The sequence below is a fragment of the Rhincodon typus genome, chromosome 19 (genome assembly GCF_021869965.1).
Source record: "Rhincodon typus isolate 14 chromosome 19, sRhiTyp1.1, whole genome shotgun sequence".
Lineage (NCBI taxonomy): Eukaryota > Metazoa > Chordata > Chondrichthyes > Orectolobiformes > Rhincodontidae > Rhincodon > Rhincodon typus.
Window position 1 is genome coordinate 26,527,618 of NC_063350.1, and position 21,054 is coordinate 26,548,671.

General features: G+C 40.0%; 1 protein-coding gene across 1 annotated transcript; it reads right to left on the bottom strand.

The window, feature by feature from the left end:
• Positions 1-5,217: 5,217 nt before the first annotated feature.
• On the bottom strand, positions 5,218-17,486 carry LOC109912821 (hairy/enhancer-of-split related with YRPW motif protein 1-like). The gene is made up of 4 exons (XM_020512265.2): positions 17,424-17,486; positions 17,229-17,312; positions 16,941-17,022; positions 5,218-5,806 (listed from the first exon to the last, which is right to left on the bottom strand). The coding sequence occupies exons 1-4, from the start codon at positions 17,484-17,486 to the stop codon at positions 5,262-5,264; spliced, it is 774 nt and encodes a 257-aa protein (XP_020367854.2). The 3' UTR covers positions 5,218-5,261.
• Positions 17,487-21,054: the final 3,568 nt, after the last annotated feature.

Genomic DNA, 21,054 nt, shown 5'->3' on the forward strand with positions numbered 1-21,054 from the left:
GGCATAGACCTTTCTTCAGAATTTCTGAAGAAGGGTCTAGGCCCAAAACGTCAGCCTTCCTGCTCCTCTGATGCTGCTTGGCCTCCTGTGTTCATCCAGCTCTACACCTTGTTATCTCAGATTCTCCAGCATCTGCAGTTCCTACTAACTCAGAATCTGAGGACATCAGGTTTTTACATTTGCTGTCAAAATAGCAGTGATATTCTGTTCCTACATCAAAACAAAAGAAAATTAAATGTAAATTTTTTTCTTTGAGCAACAAACACTGGACCAAATGTTATTTAAAAAATCAGCAGAGTCAATTTTGTTAAATTTCATTGAGGCTTTCTCTCCGTGATGCCACTATCTTCCCAAACTTGCCTCATTATCTATGCACCATACCCCTATAGCACCCCACTTGTAACATTCTCTCACTTGCCGTAGGTGGAAGTACTCACTTCTGCTGGGAACACCCAGGATTCCTAATGCCAGAGCCATCTTTAAAGCTCAACTGTGCACCCAGTCAGTCCAGAACTATCATTCACCATGCATATAGTGCAAGGGCAAATAAAAGAAATTCTTCTCAGGGTACAAAGGTGGCACAGTTGACACTTCATTGTAAATACAATAAATATTCTTACATCTATTGCTAGTTAATAACCAAGCCAAGCAGCTTTCCTGTCCTTAGCCTCATCCTATTTCAGTAGCTTGTTTAAGGGATTGCTACTCTTTCTCCAAAGCTCAATACAACTCAACATTCTCTTGTTGTTCAATGTGGGACCATCACATTTTGGAAAGCGTTCAAAATATTCTCTTATTTAGCAACAGCCAAAGCAAACAAAAAATAGAAACTGCATTTGCCCATAGGAACAAACAGAAACTGTTTGCCTTTTAAGCAGCAAAAAATTTATAGTCAATGAGTGCTCACTGCACTCAATTCACATCTACTGGGACTGGCTGCTAATGAAGTCCTCTGTGGCTTGTTGCACCTGATGATGCTATTGTGGAGAAGGGGATGCTCCCCGTTCAATGTTCTCAGTTACAGTGTGTTACACGTTGTCTGTATCCGAGGCTGAATCAGACAAACCAGACGTGGTGTGAAAATGGTCTACATCCTCAAGGTTATAGGGGAAAGGATACAGTGATTGTAATGAGGTCACCCAACCTACAAAGGTGGCTTAAGGCATCTGCATTTGCTATTTGGCTTCCTGGATGTGTTCCAACTTGTAACTTTCCGCACTTAGGATGAGACCCCACCACTGAAGTTGACCTCAAGCTGTGGGCAGCACGGTCTTGTCCTCTTTGAGTCATCCTAGCAGGGGTTTGTGGTCTGTGACTATTACAAATTTACATCTGTAAAGGTATTGTTGGAACTTTCTCACACCAGAGATGGCCGTTAAACCTTCCTTCTCTACCTGGGTGTATTTGCACTCTGCAAAGCTAAACTCCGGGAATCATATGCTGTTGGGTATTCCTCTACATTGGGCCATCTGTGAGCCAATGCTACCCCGATACCATTGGGAAAGCATCGCATGTCAGCACCAGATGTTGCTTGGGATCAACACCTTAGATGATGATAGCTGCTTTTCACTTCCCTAAAGGCTACATCTTGGCTATGAGATCTTTTCCAAGGCTTACCTTTTTTCAAGAGCAGACTTAAGGGTGCCAGGATGGAGGCCAGGTTACATATGAACTTTCTGAAATAATTCACCAATCTTAGGACAGGTCTAAGCTCCAGTGCAGACATGGGAGAAAGGGCACATTTGATCACCTTTGCTTTATCTTCCAATTTGCTTTATCTTCCTGGTCTTGTAAGCTCTGCAGCCCAAGTAGATCACTTGGTTTGCCTGCAACACACACTTTTCAGTTTTAAGACATACACCTGCCTTGGAACAACATCTAAAGGCTATGTACAAGTTCTCCAAGTGCTCTTCATTTCTTCCCAATTATTGGCATGTCCTCCAGATAAATGACAACCTAGGATAGACCCTACAAAATGTTTTCCATCATCCACTGAAAAATGGTACAGGCTGACAATATGCTAAATGGCAGTCTTGTATATTGGTACAAATTCTTATGGGTATCAATTGTAGCATACTTCAGGGAATCCTCATCTATCAAACCACAATTGCAGGTACACATGGCTTATGTCCAGTTTCATGAAAAACAGTGCACACCGCCAACCCACCAGCCTTCTGTATAAATCCTCTATCCGAGGGGTTGGGTATTTATCCAGTTGCAAGAAGTGGTTTACCATTTGTTTAACATCCCCACAAAGGTAAACCGACTTGTCGGGTTTCACAATCAGTCCGACCAGTGCTGTACATTCTGCAAACTGTACTGGTTTGATGATTCCTTCGCTTTCCAGCCTCCTGATTTCTGCCTCTACTTTTGCCACAAGGCAATGGCACTGGGTGGGCCTTGCACAATTGTGAAATTGCTTCCTGGTCAACATGCAAGGTGGCCTTGGCTCCTTTGATAGTCCCTAGACCTTCCTGAAAAAAACATCTGGGTATTTAATTAGGACTTCACTCACACAAACCATTTTCTTATCTAAAAATGTTGAGACAACCAGGGTGAACCTTTCTCTACCAATTTCACCCCATCAGGCTTGGGCCCGAGCCTTTTACGACAATCAGTGGTAACTGAACCAGCTGCTTGTCATACAAGACTGGAACCAAAGTTATAGTCACAGGGTCATCGTCATCGAGTTAGAGAAGCTGTACCCTTAATCTGTAAAGCGTCCCTGGTATAGGTTCTCAATCTAGTCTGGTCTTACACAGACGTAAGTGTTGCTGTTCCAGAGCGAATTTTATTAAAGACTGGTTTTGCAATCACTGAAACAGCTGTGCCAGTATCAAACCTCCATTAGAACCGGGTGACCATTTAACCAGATGTTTATTTTGATTAGTTCTGATTTGGATGTTGCCCTGCAATTTAATTGTTCCAAGCCAGGTGTAAGTGGGCTTTCCGGGATGTGCACTCTCCTGGATACCAGCTTATGAGTTCTCTTACTCAATTTAGGTCCAGTGTGACTCTTTTACCGTCTTGATTCCACTACTGGCAGCAACTACAATGTCTTTCCAGCCCGGATCCTGAAGAAAGTTTTAACTGTTTGGCCAAGGCTTAGTTTTGTGTTGGGGTTTTGCTGTGGGGTCACCTAGAGTCGCTCTGTTCAGGATATGTCCTGAGTGAGGCTATGCAGTTGCCCTCACTCAAGTGGTGTTTCCCAAGCTCAATCAGCCTGGCAAGGGTCTCCATTTCCATCAGCATACCTCGCAACTCATACGCTCCACTTGCTGCATTTTCTAATGACAGCAACAATTATAGTGCCTGTTTGAAGTCCAGTTGGGCTTCATCTATTAGGTGCTTTTGCATGGTTACATTGTTAATACCACATACCAAACAGTCTCTCAGCACCTCATTAAGGGTTAAGCCAAAGTCACATGCCTCTGCCAGTCATCTTAACCTTGTCAGAATTCCTAACACAGATTCCCCGGTTCTTGAACTGATAAATAAATCCAATTGCATCTCAGAATTAGAGGAGTCTTGGGGTCATAATATTCCTTAACTAAATCCATCAACTCTCAAAAGGTTTTAGTATGTGATACTTCAGGAAACGTTAGGTTCTTAATAATTGAAAAGCTGCTGGTCCACCAGCTGTCAGGAGAATTATGTTGTAACAAGGTGTGGAGCTGGATGAACACAGCAGGCCAAGCAGCATCAGAGGAGCAGAAAGGCTGACGTTTCGGGCCTAGACCCTTCTTCAGAAATGGGGGAGGGGAAGGGGTTTCTGAAATAAATAGGGAGAGAGGGGGAAGGCGGATAGAAGATGGATAGAGGAGAAGATAGGTGGAGAGGAGACAGACAGGTCAAAGAGACAGGATGCTTTCCGGAGGGAGGAGGGTAACTTCTTCAAGGTAGGCATCCTTAGAAGAGGCTTCGCAGTGGGGTTAAAAACTATCTCAGGAGAATTATGTTGTTGGTCATCTACCCCAATGTCATTTGCCTAGAAAAAAATAATGCATTCTTTCCACATACTGGGCCCAGTCTGTAATGGCAAGATTGAACAAGTAGAGCTTCACAAATAATGGCATGATGCCAGAAAGACAAACTGTTGTGAGTAAATTTCTTTTCTTTCTCATCGCCACCGAAATGACTTCACAGAGGCCAGTATCCCATCACCAAGTCACTCTTTATTTACATGTGCACAGTACTTGAAACTGGTCCAACATTCTCAGAGCCAACTCTCAGAGTGAACAGAGCCTCTGACATTCTTGTTTATTTCTGTCAGCCAGGGCTCCGTGATTGGACCAGGTTAGCAGCCCCAATCAGGGAACTTATTCTATTATGTCCACCTGGCTGACCTCATTACAATCACTACAGACACCATGGGTTTGAAATCAGTCATTATATACATTGAAGCTTAATCTTTCCTAAGAAGGAATGACAATTCTGAAAGCCACATAGCCAGCTCTCAGGAAATAAATTCATTACAATGTTGAGCTTGAGTCTCAAAATAGGAAAAGGCATATTGAGAAACTTGCAGGAAGAGATTAGAACACTAGAGGGTACCCTTGATTCAAAACTTACATGATGGCCAAAGACCCTACAACTAGATATTGCATTGCTTTTTTTCTTTCCACGATAGTGGAACTCCTGTTAATGTCATGTGCCAGGTACACTCAGCTCTCTTAATGCAATAATCAGATGAGCCCAAACAATTAATTTAACATATTGTTGCAATTTTTAAAACTTTTTTTGAAGATGGCATTTCACAACAAGGCAGTTTCAGAGGTATCTTATCTGCATGGCTGCCCTTTATTCTAACTGAACACAGACAGGAATCAAACCAGGACACTTGCTGCTTTGTAGTGAATAGTAATAAATTGCAGAGTGCAATTACACACAAAGCTATTTAACACTTCTAAATGTATCTTTTATCAAATTCTAATAATTCAAGAGTCATAATTTCATGCGATGAGAAAAGTAAGCATATCCAAGTCATAGATAATAAATTATGTACAATTGGAACTCAATATTGCAAATTTTCCAATAATTAATGTTTCCCTGCTGTCAGCCAAGATACAATTATAAATTCATTAATTAAGGCAAAGATAGATGAGATGATCCCATTACACTGAGTTTATAACAATGAGGTTTGACTTTACTCATAGCTGTACACAGAAATGTACACAGAATTATGAGCACAATGCAAACTTTAATGTGATACCTGAAAAGTTTTATCCCTTGACTTTCAAAAATAATTTAAAAAATTCAAATTAAAAAGCCCCCACTTCTGTGGTCCAGAAGTGTTTTCCATTTTTTACAGCTTGTACTGGAGGTTGGACTACAGAAGCTGGCAGTAGAGGATCAATGGAAAGGGGAAATTGTATGGCAGACAGAGAAGAAATTGGAAAAATTGAAGATGCTACACGTGCAGTATTTGTCAGAATAGGGACCACAAAGCCTGTAGAAGATGATTTATTTACATGTTCAAGACGGATACTGCTGAGCATTGACTCTTTGTGATGATTCTGTTCTGCTGGAGGAAAGCTATGTGCAAAAGCATCAGCACTGAGATGAGATAGAGAGGTCAGCACAAGCTGGTGAGGATATTCTGTACTCAAGAGCTGATGGCCTTTCTCGGCAGTTACAACTTCTCTTTGTGATACACATGTGTTTAAATGTGACACCAGGCGAGCCTTCAAAGGATCAGAATGGTCTAATCCCTCAATCACACTGAGATATCTAGCGACTTCAGATAAGCATTCCCGAAATCCCAGAACCTGGAAATCTGTGGCTAATATCGGAGTCTCAAAATAACCTATTAATACAAAAGAGTAAAATTAGAAAATGTACAAAACATCTTACTGCAATAAAAGTAAGTATTGACAATATTTTAACCTTGAAACATCTAGTAAAGCGGGAAAATTTAAAGCTACAACTGTCAGTGACAAATTGCTCAACTATACTCTACCAATGAATTCATAGATTTATCTCGACAACAATACAGATCAATCTCAGGCATTTTAAGAGTAGTTCTGCTGTAATTATCCTTAGGATCTCAATTTACATGTTGGTGAAATAAGGCATCAATCACTCCAACAGGTTTTGGGGATATCAATTGAGGAAAATTCCCAGTTTCATTCTTGTTATCAATAGCAACTAACTAGCCTGTAGATGTTCACTGTCAAAATTCACATATAGTAAAAACAATAAATGAAGTGCTGGAGGGAGACTGACATTTGTGGAATTGAAGCTTACAATTGAGTATCCATTTTGGGGAATAATTTTGTGATTTCTCAGCAAGGAACCACACACAAGTTTACAGTTTACTTTCTCAACAGTTAAAGTAAAAAGACAGCAAACTGCCCTACCATAACCAACAAAGGAAAACAAAAGGCCACATTCACAGCCAATGTTTCTGTCCATTATTAATAAGAGATAGTTGTTGTCATGTTATGTCTGTATGGCTGTATACATTTATGAGATATGCTCATGATATAATCACTGTGTTGTACCATATGGCCTGAAGTATAAAGATCTCATACTCTACCTTTACTCAGATCACTTGAAGCATGACACTCTACTGGAATCATGCTCCTCTGTTGGACTCAATGGGTCAAATGGCCTACTTCCACACAGTACGGATTCTATGATTCTTCTATGTTGTCAACTAATACCTTAATATTAGTCCAGACACTTTCATGCCTGAGGGTTTTAATGTTTGTACATAATTGTTAGTTGTAATATATGTCCGTTGGATTTTCAATACCACAATACACATACACTAAGTTTTGTATGTTACAAGAGATAACATAACATTGTCACATCAGATAAAACATCCTGTTGGTGGCAAACCCACACCAGAGACCTAACCCCATAAACTTAAGCCTGTTGCTGGAGTGAGAAATGAGCATAGCCTAAGGATGTTGGAGAGAGGATCCCAAGATATAAAACTTAACTGAAGAAAAAGAATATTGTGGAGGCAGAGGTAGCAGGAAGGGAATAAAAAGTCTGAGACAAGGAGAAGGAAGGTGTGACATAGAAGCTGGAAGAGGGAGAGACACAGTACTGGAACTCAGGGAAGATTAACCACATAACAGTGCAGGAGTAATGTTTGCAAGGTGAAGACAGTATGGGAATATGATAATGAAGCAAAGGCAATTGAGAAGGAATCAAGGTTGGGGGCCAAGAACATTGTAATGACAACTAGATCCTATATAATTGTTCTTTTGTTGGAATCTGATTGATAGTTTTCTATTAGTTGTAAGTTGAATACAGCAGGTGCACCTACTTGTCCATTGAAAATCAATAGATATATGGTATATAACAAATCTCAGATATAAAATCTTCTAATTTTTTTATTTTGTTATCTTTGCTTGTCATTATGCTTCAGCAAAAATATGAATGTTTTATTTCATGCTTCTTAAACACAACAATAAAGTTATCATGAATATTATGTGCATCCCACTGATATTAGAGCACATAAAGAGACTACTCAGCCATTTATGCCTTTATCAGTGTAAACTCTTCAACTGATCTAATCCCAACTCTTTGCCCTTCCATCTTATTCGTTTCTATTTTCCTCTTCAAATATTTAATAAATTCCCTTTTAAATGACGTTACTTCTGTATCAATTACCACTTCCGGTAAAGCATCCTATTTTCTGGTATCACTCTGTATGAAACTATTTCTTCTAACTTTACCTTTCAGTAGCTAAAGATAATACTTGGTCTAAGACTTATTATTAATTATTTAACAACCACCAGGAATAATCTTGTACTATTCATCTTTCAAAATTCTGAAGAGACCTATTTGGTCCTCCATGAAATTGTTCTGTTTGCATGAATAACATGAGAGACGTAAGCAATTCTTCATAACTATACTCTCTAATTCTAGAGAACATTCTCACAAGTTTTTGGTGTATCATTTGCATTGTTACAATGGAATGCAGCATTCTGGCCATATACTGTGTAATGTTCAGTAAGCCGAAATATATGCATATAAAGATTTAAAGAAGAAAATTTAATTTCTCAGTACTTCAACTGTACATAAAATCTGTTCACATAAGTAGTAAGCAATATCACTTCATCCTATGCCCATGTTCCAATACGCTAAAAAAATGGATTGCAATTAATATTACCATCCTGGAAAAACTCCTCACATACAACTTACTTTTTAACTTCCAATGACTACTGTGAACAAGTGATTTCCAACAAAAAATATTGAGATGAATGAGCAGTTAATTTTTTTTTTGGTGTTCTTGATTGAGGGGAAAATGTTGACCTGCAGCCTGGAAGAAATTTTTGTTCTTCTTCAAATAGTGCTTGGCATCTTTAAATAGCAGAGCAGTAGACATTGCCTGCATAGACTTCAGCAAGGCCTTCAACAAACATCCGCATGGTAGACCAGTAAGTAAAGTTAGATCACATGAAATCCAGTGAGAGCTAGCCAACTGGATACAAAATTGGCTTGACTGTCGGAGACAAAGGGTAGTGATAGAAGATTGTTGTTTGGATTGGAGGTCTGTGACCAGTGGTGTGCTGCAAGGATTGGTGCTGGAGCCACTGTTTGTTGTCATTTATATAAACAATTTGAATGAAGATATAGGAGACATGGTTAGTGCGTTTATGGATGATGCCAAAATTGGTGGTATAGCAGACAGTGAGGAAGAGCCAAAAGGTTGAGGAGTGGTCGATTGAGTTTAATTTAGATAAATTTAGATAAATAAGAGGTGTTGCATTTTGGTAAGGCAAACCATGGCAAGACTCACACAGTTAATGGTAGGGCCCTGGGAAGTGTTGTTGAATGGAGAGACTTAGGGTTTCAGATACATAGTTACTTGAAAGTTGCATCACAGGTAGACAGGGTGGTGAAGATAGCATTTGGCACGCTTACCTTCATTGGTCAGAGCACTGAGTAAATGAGTTGAGGCGTCATGTTGTGGCTAATCAGGACATTTGTGAGGTCACTTTTGGAGTACTGCATGTAGTTCTGGTTGCCCTGCTGTGGGAAGGATGTTATTAAACTGGAAAGGGTGCAGAAAAGATTTACAAGGATGTTGCTGGGACTGGAGGGTTTCAGTTATAAGAAGAGCCTGGACAGTTTGGGATTTTTTTTCCCTGGAACTTATGAAGCTTAGAGGTAACCTTATAGAGCTTTATAAATTCATGACAGGCATAGATAAGGTGAATAGCCAAGGTCTATTCCTCTGGGTAGGTGAGTCCAAAACTAAAGGACATTGGTTTAAGGTGAGAGGGGAAAGATTTAAAAGTGACCTGAGGGGCAACTTTTTTTTACACAGAGGGTGGTGCACTAATGGAACAAACTGTCAGAGGAAGTGGTAGTGACGGGTACAGTTACAACTTTTAAAAGACATTGTTAAACTACAGTGTAGTTTCAGTGCAGGAGACAGTTTCAATATGGGAGACAGATTCAGTGTGAGATAGTAGGATTCTTCAGTGTGAGTGTCAGTTTCAGTGTAGGATGCAATTCCAGTGAGTGTGTCAGTTACAGTGTAGGAGTCAGTTTCGGTGTGGGTGCCAGTTCCATTGTAGGATACAGTTTCAGTGCAGGAGACAGTTCCAGTGTGGGAGACAGTTTCAGTGCGGGACACAGTTTCAGTGTATGAGATAGTTTCAGTGTAGGTGTCAGTTTCAGTGTCGGAGACAGTTTCAGTGTGGGTGTCAGTTTCAGTGTAGGAGACAGTTTCAGTGTGGGTGTCAGTTTCAGTGTAGGAGATAGTTTTCAGTGTAGGTGTCAGTTTCAATGTAGGAGACAGTTTCAGTGAGGGTGTCAGTTCCAGTGTAGGAGACAGTTTCAGTGTGGGTGTCAGTTTCAGTGTAGGAGACAGTTTCAGTGTGGGTGTCAGTTTCAGTGTATGAGATAGCTTCAGTGTGGGTGTCAGTTTCAGTGTAGTAGATAGTTCCAGTGTGGGTGCATGAATAGGAAAATAAGGATATTGGCCAAATGCAGGCAAATGCAACCAGGTCAGTTTCTGGAAACCTTGTTGGCATGGATGAGTTGGACGAGAGGGTCTGTTCCTGTGTTATATGACTCTATCTATCAGAGCCAACAGATCAGGCCAAGTAGGATCTCAGTTGATTGTGTACCCCCATCATGATTGTGACAGGCAAGAGGGACAGCTGAATTTAATTATTTTTGCCATCGTCCTCTCCTGTCCATTACACACGTTGATTTTTAATATTCTTCTGTTTTCTTTACTCTTTTAAAAATAGGCAGTAGTGCTCTCCTAAGCCATGTTTGCAAAGTCAAATTATTTCAGGTTTAAGCTAGGTGAGGTTCAATACTGCATTCAAAATCAGAAGAAACGGTTTGTGACTCATTTTCACACACACACAAACACACGTGCATTCAAGAATGAAAGAAAGAGGTAATCTGCTAATTATAAATCATTTAAAATCAAAGACATGAGAATTAGTTTACATCAACTACAGAGTCCAATAAGTCAATGCCCAATTGAGGTTCTTTCAGTTAGCTGTGCTAAGAAGCCACATGCTGGCAAATGGGACTAGGTCAGATTGGGATGTCTGGTTGACATGGACAAGTCAGACCAAAGGGTCTGTTTCCATGCTTTATGACAATGACTCTAAATCACTTTCACAGAAGCTCAGACATAGGTGAATTGCGAATGAAGGTATGGTAGTTGTAAGCTAGGAACTGGTTCACTTTACAGGCAAAAAATAGATACCTTTTCAGGAATCGGACTTTTGAGAGATGGTGAGAGCAGAGGCTTGTAAACCTGGACCTGATCACTCTTCAGGTGTTACAAGCAGACTGACGAAAGAAGTCAAAAACTATATAACTAACAGTGATTTCAAACAAACCAGCTGTTTTAATCATGTGGCTGGATTTGGAGTTTAGTCACCCAGCTAAGAAGGTGGGTTTTGATGTTATGATAAAAACCTAACCTATTTGGGGCAGGTAATTGTGGAGTTATTTGCACCAAGTCAAGCTACATAGTGTTGTTCAGAACTGAAGCAGAAATCTCATCTACTCACCTTTGTGTTACCTTGGCTGAAATGTTCAAGCAGCACATGCAAAGTTACATTTCACATTTGCAGAGGACACTGAAAGTCTGCAGAGGGATATAGATAGGTTAAGTGAGTGGGCAAGGGTTTGGAAGATGGAGTACGATGTTGGTAAATGTGAGGTCTTCCATTTTGGTAGGAATAACAGCAAAATGGACTATTATTTAAATGGTGAAAAACTGCAACATGCTGCTGTGCAGAGGGACCTGGATGTCCTTGTGCACGAATCACAAAAAGTTGGTCTGCAGGTGCAACAGATAATTAAGAAGGCAAATGGAATATTGTCCTTCATTGCTGGAGGGATGGAGTTTAAAAATAGGGAGGTTATGCTGCAATTGTATAGAGTGCTGTTGAGGCCACACCTGGAGTACTGTGTATAGTTTTGTTCTCCTTACTTGAGAAAGGATGTACTGGCACTGAAGGAGGTGCAGAGGACGTTCGCTGGGTTGATTCTGGAGTTGAGAGAATTGGCTTTTGAGGAGAGATTGAGTAGTCTGCGACTACACTCATTGGAATTTAGAAGAGTGAGGGGGCTCTTATAGAAACCTATGAAATTATGAAGAGATTAGGTAAGGTAGAAGCAGGGAGGTTGTTTCCACTGGCAGTTGAAACTAGTACTAGCGGGTATAACCTCAAAATAAGGGGGAGCAGATTTAGGACTGAGTTGAGGAGGAATTTCTTCACCCAAATGATTGTGAATCTATGAAATTCCCTGCCTAGTGAAGCAGTTGAGGCTACCTTGTTTAATGTTTTTAAGGCAAAGGTAGATAGATTTTTGAACAGTAAAGGAATTAGGGGATATGGTGAGCAGCAGGTAAGTGAAGCTGAGTCCACAAAAAGATCAGCCATGATCTTATTGAATGGCAGAGCAGACTTGAGGGGCCAGATAGCCCACTCCTGCTGCTATTTCTCAAGTTTTTATGTCTTAGTAATCACTGGAAATATTTAGAAAGAGTCAATTTGTCCATTGAGTACTTGGTATCAACCATTCTAAAAGCTGACACGAGTCCTTTTAAAAAATGCTGAACCTGGGTCTCCTAGCCCAGAGGCAGGGGGACACTACCACTGTGCCACAAGTGCCTCTGAGTTAAGGTTCAGACAATTTAACATCCAAAAAATCAAAAGTCAGTCCAGGTGAGTCTTAATTCCAGTCAAAAGGTAATGCTTAATTTTTAGGTAGTGATGTTTAGGACATATCAGAATTTGAAACAATGTATGATAAATATCTCAATTAGTGAGTGGTGACAAATAGTTATGCACGTTCCACAATAAGTCACTGGATAACAATCAGGAGTTTTCTGCTCCATCATCCAGCGGTGCTGAAATCAATTGTAGCAATTATCAGATAATTCAGCTCAGATCAGGAATTGCACATGTGATAACTGTAGTATTATGATATTTCACTGTTTTATTTTCATTGCCAATGTCTATTGCACTTGTCCTTTCAGTTGGCAGAGGTCATGGGTTTGGAAGGTACTGTTGAAACTGTCTTGCTGAATTACAACAATGCAATTACTGTCATCTGTCATACATACCATCTACATAATCTTGTTATTGTGCACCAGTTTGGAGTGGTGGATGGACAGAATATTTAAGACAGTGCATAGGATGGTGATCAAACAAGCTGCTTTGTCTTAATTGATATCTTGATTTGCTGGGGCTGCACTTATCCAGTCAAATGAAGAGTATTCAATAATATTTCTGACTTGTGCCTTATCCATAATGGACAGGCTTTGGGAATCAGGAGGTGAGTAACTCGCCACAGAATTCCCAGCCTCTGACCTGTAATATAGCACAGTACTTAGGTGGCTGATCAAGTTCAGCCAGCAGTCTCAGACTAAACTGGTAACTGCAACATTAGCTAAAACCTGCAGTGCCTTGCTTATGCTGCTTCCATCGCATTACTGATAACCAAGAGTAGATTGTTGTGCTGGCAATTAGCTGGTTTGGACTTTTCCTGCTTTTTGTTGACAGAACATAACTGGAAAGTTTTCACATCATCTGCCACAAATGTGTTGCAAACTCTAACAAAAGGGTTCATCATCAGTCTGCTAATTTGCAGTGTTAATACACATTTTAGTGAATAAGACTTAAAATCTGAGGTACAAGATGGATACACCTACAGGTAATATTAATATTGTTTTACTTGTATTGTACATTACATGTATGGGAATTATGTGCAAACTGCATAATTAACTGCCAAATCATAAAACAGAAATGATAATTAAACAACTGTGAGTGATATATTTTTTGTGGAGTTTGTCTCTTATTCTGGAAACTTACTCAGTAAAAGTCTGAGACTAAACTGTTAACTGCAACATTAGTTACAACCTGGCAGTGCTCTGCTTATGCTGCTTAGTTCTGAAAGTATTTTCTGTCCTTAGAAAGATGTATGCAGCCCGCACCCAGTAATTCATATTTAAAGCCTGAAAATCCACCACAAATGATGCATAATCTGTCATCTCTGTGAAAACAAATTTCTATTTTTTTCTGGATCAAAAACAAAGTTTCTGGAAAAGCTCAGCAGGTCTGGCAGCATCTGTGAAGGAAAAAACAGAGTTAACGTTTCGGGTCCGATGACCCTTCCTCAGTTCTGAGGAAGGGTCACTGGACCCAAAACGTTAACTCTGTTTATTTCCTTCACAGATGCTGCCAGACCTGCTGGGCTTTTCCAGCAACTTTGTTTTTGTTCCTAATTTACAGCATCTGCAGTTCCTTCGGTTTTATTTTCTATTTTTTCTGTTCCTGGGATGCCTTTATTACTGGCTAGACCAGCACTTTTTGTCCATCCCTAAGTGCTCTTGAGAACGGTCTGAGGAGCTATTAGGAAGGGAGCTCCAGGATTTTCATCCAGCAACGGTGAAGGAATAAGTCATAATGGTATATGGATTGGAGGGGAACCTGCATGAGGTTGTATTCCTATGCATCCACATCCTTTATCCTTTTAGGTGGTAGTGACCAAGAGTTTGGAAAGGAGTTTGGAGGAATCTTGCTGCAGTGCATATTGTAGATAGTACACATTGTGTCAGTGGTGAATGCAGTCAATGTTGAAGGAGGTGAATCTTGTGCCAATCGAGCAGGCCACTTTGTCCTGTATGCTATCCAAATTCTTGAGTGTAGTTCATTCTGGAAAGAAGGGAACATTCCCACACCTTATGCCTTGCAGACAGTCAACAGACTTTGGGAATGGAAGAGTTGAGTTACTCATCATCAATTCCCAATCTCTGACCTGCTTTTGTAGCCACGTTATTTATGTGACAGGATTAGCTACATTTCTGGTCATCGGTAACCCCATATTGATGCTGGGGATTTGAAGGATAGTATGCTTATGAATATCAAGGGAAGGTGATTAAACCTTCACATGCTTAAATGATTGTGAGATTCTGGACAGTAAGTGATTTACACATGTAGTTGTAATACATACAATCTCCTTGATCTGTTATGCCCATTCATCAAACACTACACCCAAATGAGTATCTGCCATAATTTGGAAACATGACTCTCCTCCAATTCACAGAATCACAGCATTGTTATGGCACAAAAGAAGGCCATTCAGACCATCATGCCTGGTTCTAATACCTAGTGCCTGTCTCCTGCCTTTTCCCCATAGGTCTGCACATTATTTCTATCAAATAACCATCCAATGCCCTTTTGAATTCCTCGAATGAATCTGTCTCGACCAGTTCCCAGAGAGTGCATGTCATAGCCTAACCATATGCTGTGGAAAAAAGTCTTTTTTCACATCTCCCTTGCTTCATTTGGACATCACTTTAAATCCATGCCTTCTCATTTTATTTTCTTTTACCAGCAGATTGTGCTTCTTTAAGGGGAGAGACAGGGTTCTTTAAGGGGAGAGACAGGATTCTCAACACTGGGACCAGATTCATGGCTCTAAGAAGAAATGAAGCTATTTTCTTTATCACTTCATTGCAATGTTTTAGTATAGTTTTTACCCTCAGGTCTTTGTATTTTCTGTTTTTATTAATGTATTTTAATGTATAAGGATAAGTCACTTTAAAAATTGAGCAGTTGCAACATCACAAACATAAGGTGCTTATTGTGCACGAAAGAAGATGAAATGAGTTCAAAATTCAGTTTCAAGATTGAAAGAAAAAATATTCATGTGGATTCAGTGTTTCCTGGGGCAGAATTGTTTATGTTGATTTTTGCACATTTTATGTTTGGACATATTTGAATAAAATTGGAATACTTCAGTGTAACGCGATATCTGCAAAAGGATGCAACATTAGGCACGTCTTGCTTCCCATTGGAGGTCTTTGATGGTGAAATCTAAACATTTGGAAACTGTGGAATGAGTACTTATAATCTCTGAAACTTTCATTCAATTCCAGGTGAATTTAAATAAAGGTCCATATTGCAAAGGGATTCTGTTCCATACAATGTGAAACTCAGGCAGTGTGAATTTTGCTTTCTGTACAAGCTTCACACCACTGGGTGTAAGGTCCACTTGGGTTGTAACTCCAGGGTATAATTTTGCATGGCAATGGGCCAGATATTGAGGTCAGCAGGAAGGCAACAGTGGTCATCAATAGCTTCAACTAAGTTGCCCAAGAATCTCTGTGGCATGGCTTTCCCCTTTCAGTTTCAATTTGGTATCAAGTCAAGTGAATCTCTAGGCATCTCTTAACGCTGATGTCATCAAGCAGGATAAAAAGCCAATCACATTAAAATATTCTCACTGGCACCAAACAGGACTTAAAATGCAGTTTTTTCTCCCTGTTTACATTTTACCAAGAGAAATATGCCTTTATGATTAAATTTGGTACTGGAATATCAAATGTAATTCTTAAAAAGTATTTTAAAAATATGAATTTTAACATACTGGAAATACTGGTGTTTCACAAGTAGAAAAATTAGCAGTCAAGAGAATGCACCTCATTCAATGAGGTATTAATTTTCCAAGCTTTTTACAGAGATTAAAAGCATAAAAGCAAGCTGTGTTCAATTGAGAGATTTCTAAGTGATTGCGGTCTTGTCACTGAATCATAGCATCATAGAGATATACAGCACAGAAACAGACCCTTCGGTCCAACTGGTCCATGCCGACCAGACAAATTTATTCGCATTTGCCAGCATTTGGCCCATATCCCTCTAAACTCTTCGTATTCATATACGTATCCAGGTGCATTTTAAATGTTGCAATTGTACCAGCCTCCACCACTATTAATCCAAAGATCCAGATAATTCCTACGCATCATTCTTTCGAATCCTACCACAGCAGATGGTGGAATTCAATAATAATCTGGGAAATTAGAGTCTAATGAACACTATCAAAACCATCGTTGACCGTCACAGGTAAAAACCTTTCTGGCTCACTAATTGCTTTATGTGGAAGGCAATCTGCCATCTTTACCTGGTCTGAGCTGCATGTAACTCTGGACACAAAAACAGAATCAGTTCTGAGAAAAAGGGTCACCGGACCCGAAACGTTAACCTTGATTTTTCTCCACAGATGCTGCCAGACCTGCTGACCTTTTTTAGTAGCTTCTGTTTTTGTTCCTGGTTTACAGCATCGCAGATCTTTCAGTCTTTATGTGACTCTAGACACTGGGCAATTAGGATGGGGAATAAATACATTCCATGAAGGAATAAACGCTCAAATTAATAGTTTAATCAGCGGCAAAAAAGCAATACTGCAGTTTCACTGCTGATTAAAATGAGGACTCCAGGTTTGTATATCTTTCCCCACTTGCTGCCTAGGAGATTTAACTCTTGTCTGGAACAAAGCCTCACAAAATGCCTATAACAAAACGTTATAATTTTAGAGATTAAGAGAATTAATAAAATTCTCACTGCAGCACAAATATAATAACGGGTCCTATATCTTTAAAAGTTTTTAAGGAACGAACTTCATTGTTCAAGAACACTGAACGTTATGCTCACCCTTTCCGCCACTTGTGTGCAGCACTTTCAGATGATCAACTGTCATCTGCAGGATTTCAGCCTTCTCCAGTTTTGTTGACCCCTGAAAAGTGAGTGAATATATTTTGGACGTTAGACGAACCAACGCACACACATTATCTTGTGCAGTTAGATTTTTTACAGAAATATTTGCGCAGAAAATGTTATATTTGTCCTTCTCCCCCACCCCGCGACGCTGAGTAACAGGATCTGCATTGAATGGTGAACTCTCAGTGTTTGGCCGTATACAATCAGGTTATATCCTCCTACTTGTTTCTCGCAGGCAGTGGGAACTAGTCGGCGAAGTTCAGACAGACTGTTGTTAATCCGATCTCTGCGCCGTTTCTCAACGATCTACAATTAAAGGAAAGATCAACTTTAGGCCACATTACAACAGAGTTATATTCTCGACAATGCAACCAGAACGCGAACAACAAAAGTTTTGCAAGAAGATTGTAAACGTACTCCGCGTCGTTTCTTTCTGGCTTGGCTCTGGGACAAAGTCGGTGGTAACACGGGTTCTTTCATATTTCTATTTAAAATAAGATTGTCATTATTACTTCTCTTCAGCCAGATTGTTCAACAATTCAATCATGTAAATCTCGAGGCAATTTCATTAACTGCTAAGGAATCGAAATTATAAATCAGGGAAATGAAGAAGTCATTGACCTATGTCCTTCAAAGTCCTGTTCGCTGTCTGAGGAGCTCAATTCCAAAGATCTCTTCATAGTTTAACAGCTCGCCTTCTTATACAATGCCCTTCTGCTCTGAGAACTGTCGTAGCTAAAGACGCGGTTACAAATCCAGGCAGCTTTCCCACGGTATCAGATTATCAACCAGACAGTAGGTCTCAACCCTCCTGCGAACCTCTTTGATTGACAGTTCGCCCAGCGCGGGTTTTGTTTCCTCATCCCAGTTTGGCAGAACTGAGCTCCCTCCTTCTGATGGGTTTCGCAGTTGGCTTTTGGTGATCACTGATGACTTGCAACAACCAGTTTCCACATAGAGCCAGTACTGTGGTTACTCAGTAAGGTACTCGCAATCTCAAATCTCTGAGGTCAACTGTGCTTTTCTTCAGCTGTCAGCAGCAACGCCAACACAGAATCCCTTTGTCGTCAGACACAGGCAAATTTTATCAATTTATCCATAGGAGGAGCACAGTTGGGATCTTCAATAACTTGTGGATGAGCCCTGCTATCTCCTTCCACTTTCACATTCAATGGAGTGGCCCTCCCTTCGCAATTTGATTTTCAGAATAACTCTGCTGTGTAATTGAGCGATGAAATCGCGATGAGTCAAAATTGGTTACGGTGAACGTCTCATTGTGTCGAAAAGTCAGCGATTCTTAGTAGCAGAATAGGAAATCAGACAGACAGGTGCCAATGAAAAATCTTGACTGGTAACTCCAGATTAACTGAAGTCACCTGTCATCTGACCATGCCACAAATCAGAGTGGAGTGAGAAAAATCACGGCAAAATCACGGGCATGCTGCCATTCAACATCGAGATCTCTCTGTGAACCCTTGCAAGTATGGCTGTATCTGTGAGAAAGTTAAAACTCTTGTCAATTGGAGACAAAGTAGAATCGATACTTCAAGTGGACAAACATAGAATGAAGCAAAATGCTAAAGGTCAAGCCGTTGTACAATGTGAACTAATTGAAGAATAAATATATTTGCGTATGGTTACTATGTCACTCTGTTTTCATTTGTTCTTTTTATACAGAACATAATTGCAGAAAAACCAATTTGCATAGGGGCCTCCTTGTTTATCCTGAAGCAATGCTCAACACGTATTTGTGTGCGGGCCCCGTCTGATAAAACTTAGTGTGATTCTACCGTTTATATTTATGCGCATCCAGCAATACCAGCAGTGTCTGAAACATCAGACCGAGCAGAAATAATTCCAAAGACCCAATAAATGTCTTAAAATCTTTTTTCAGCAATCTGACGCAACACAAACAGGGCCAACAGCTCAAATCAATGCAAGAGGTAAAAATATAGTATTTAAATTTGTATTTAGAGTTTTGCTCTCTATCTGCTTTTATCTTGATGTAATATTGCATAATAGATATTGTAGGGAATTGTAAAAAACCTAAACATTTTGCTGTTTCCCATTGAGTCTATTCTGCGGTGATCCAAACCAACCTAATGATCTGACTCTGAAAAGATTTTGAACTTGTCTTTGTCAATTTCAGGTTCGTGCTGAAGGTGCAGGTTCTGGGACTGAATAAACTTGGAGGTTTCTTAGCTTAGGCCAAAGATTATAAATAGAAGCAAAGCATTCTGGAAAGTTTCTGAACAGACACCATTTCTGGAACAGTCAAAAATACTATGCAGCAAGACAACTGCAATAGAGTTTCTAAATTGGCCATTGGAGAAGATGCATTTACAAAATTTGAAATTCATCTTAACTGAGCAGTGATATGAATGCCACAAACATATTTTGAATTTCTTCACCTCCGCTGCACATATGCATATTTATTTGTTCGCAGCATGTGGACATCGCTAGCAAGGTCAGCATTCCTAATTGTGTTTGGGAAGATGGCAGTGAGTTGTCATCCATATGTTGTGGGTCTATCTGCAGTCCTGAAGGGAAGGAGTGACAGTTCACTGAGCTAAGCTATGTGGACCCATTTTTTCAATGAAAAACAGTGGGTGTTTAACAGCTTTGTTACATTTCAGGTTTAAAGATACGAATTTGATTTTAGCAAAGTGGGTTACCAGATCAGATTACACTGTTGCCTCCATGCAACCTTGTGGATAGTGAAAATGGAAACAAATCGCTATTATCTGGACTTTTTTTAAAATAATGGGAGAGAGTTGTTGAGCAAGCCCTGTACCAAATAGCACAAGTGTTTTAAAAGTTCCTGAGGATAAGGTTCCTAAACTTTGCCTCACACCAGTGCAAAACCAAAAGCTGTGCAAAACAATTGCCTTAATGTGGAGCTTGACACTGCTGACATTCATTTGACTGCACAGCTGAACTGTGGCAAATAGTTTGTGTTAACGACAAGCTAAATTTGTTTTCGATAAATAGGCAGCAGGTTCGAGACAGGGGCTGAGTGTCTTGTGCTATTTGCAAATGTACTGTGAATTCTTTATCATCCAATAATCCTAAATGCTCACATGCTCACAGAAAAACTTCATTTGACATTTTTTAATTTCATATTTTAGGCTTGATGTAAACTCAGTTATTTGTGATTTTAAAACATGCAATGTGTATGTACAAACAATATTGCCAACATCAATTTCTAAACTCCAGGGCAGCAAACATTATAACTCAGGCCTCTGTGCCTGAAAGTCTTGGGTTCAAGTGTCACTTGCCCTGAAGGTGAATCCTAGAGCCATACAGTCATATAGCACAGAAGCAAGCCCTTCGGTCCAACCAGCTCATGCTGACCATAATCCCAAACTAAACTAGTCCCACCTGCCTGCGCTTGGCCCATATCCCTCCAAACATTTCATATCCATGTACTAATCCAAACGCCTTTTAAATGTTGTAGCTGTACCTGCATCCACGACTTCCTCTGGCAGTTCATTCCACACACTAACCACTCTCTATGTAAAAAAAGTTGCTCCTCACGTCTTTTTTAAATCTTTCTCCTCTCACCTTAAAAATATATCTCCACCCTAGGGAAAGCAGGCAGATTACAGATATTACTTTTCATTCCTTTCTCGCCTGTTAATTTGTTTGTAGATTTTAAAATGAGGTAGCAGCAGAAAACAGAGATGGAGAGATCAAAGGGCAGATTTCCTGACACTGATAGGGAGAAACCTGAGATACAAGAGGCGCCAGCTAGCGAGGCTGTACGCCCCACACGTGTGACACAGAGCAGCGTGGGAAGGTCGAGCAGCCGCCGCAGCTCCATAGTAAACTTACACTCCTGTTAAACAGGCGCCTGTTGAAGGATTATTTCAGATGCGGCAACTGGCCGCCTGTAGCATAACGTGATCCGGAGTTTAAGAGAGTCTCAAGTTTAACTCACTGAGCTAGTGCACCAAGTCATCGTTAAACTCAATCATCAAGTTCATTCCAATTTTCCTTTTGTTGTTCAGTTCTCTGTTAGCGCTCACCAGTTGTATAAACGTGATAC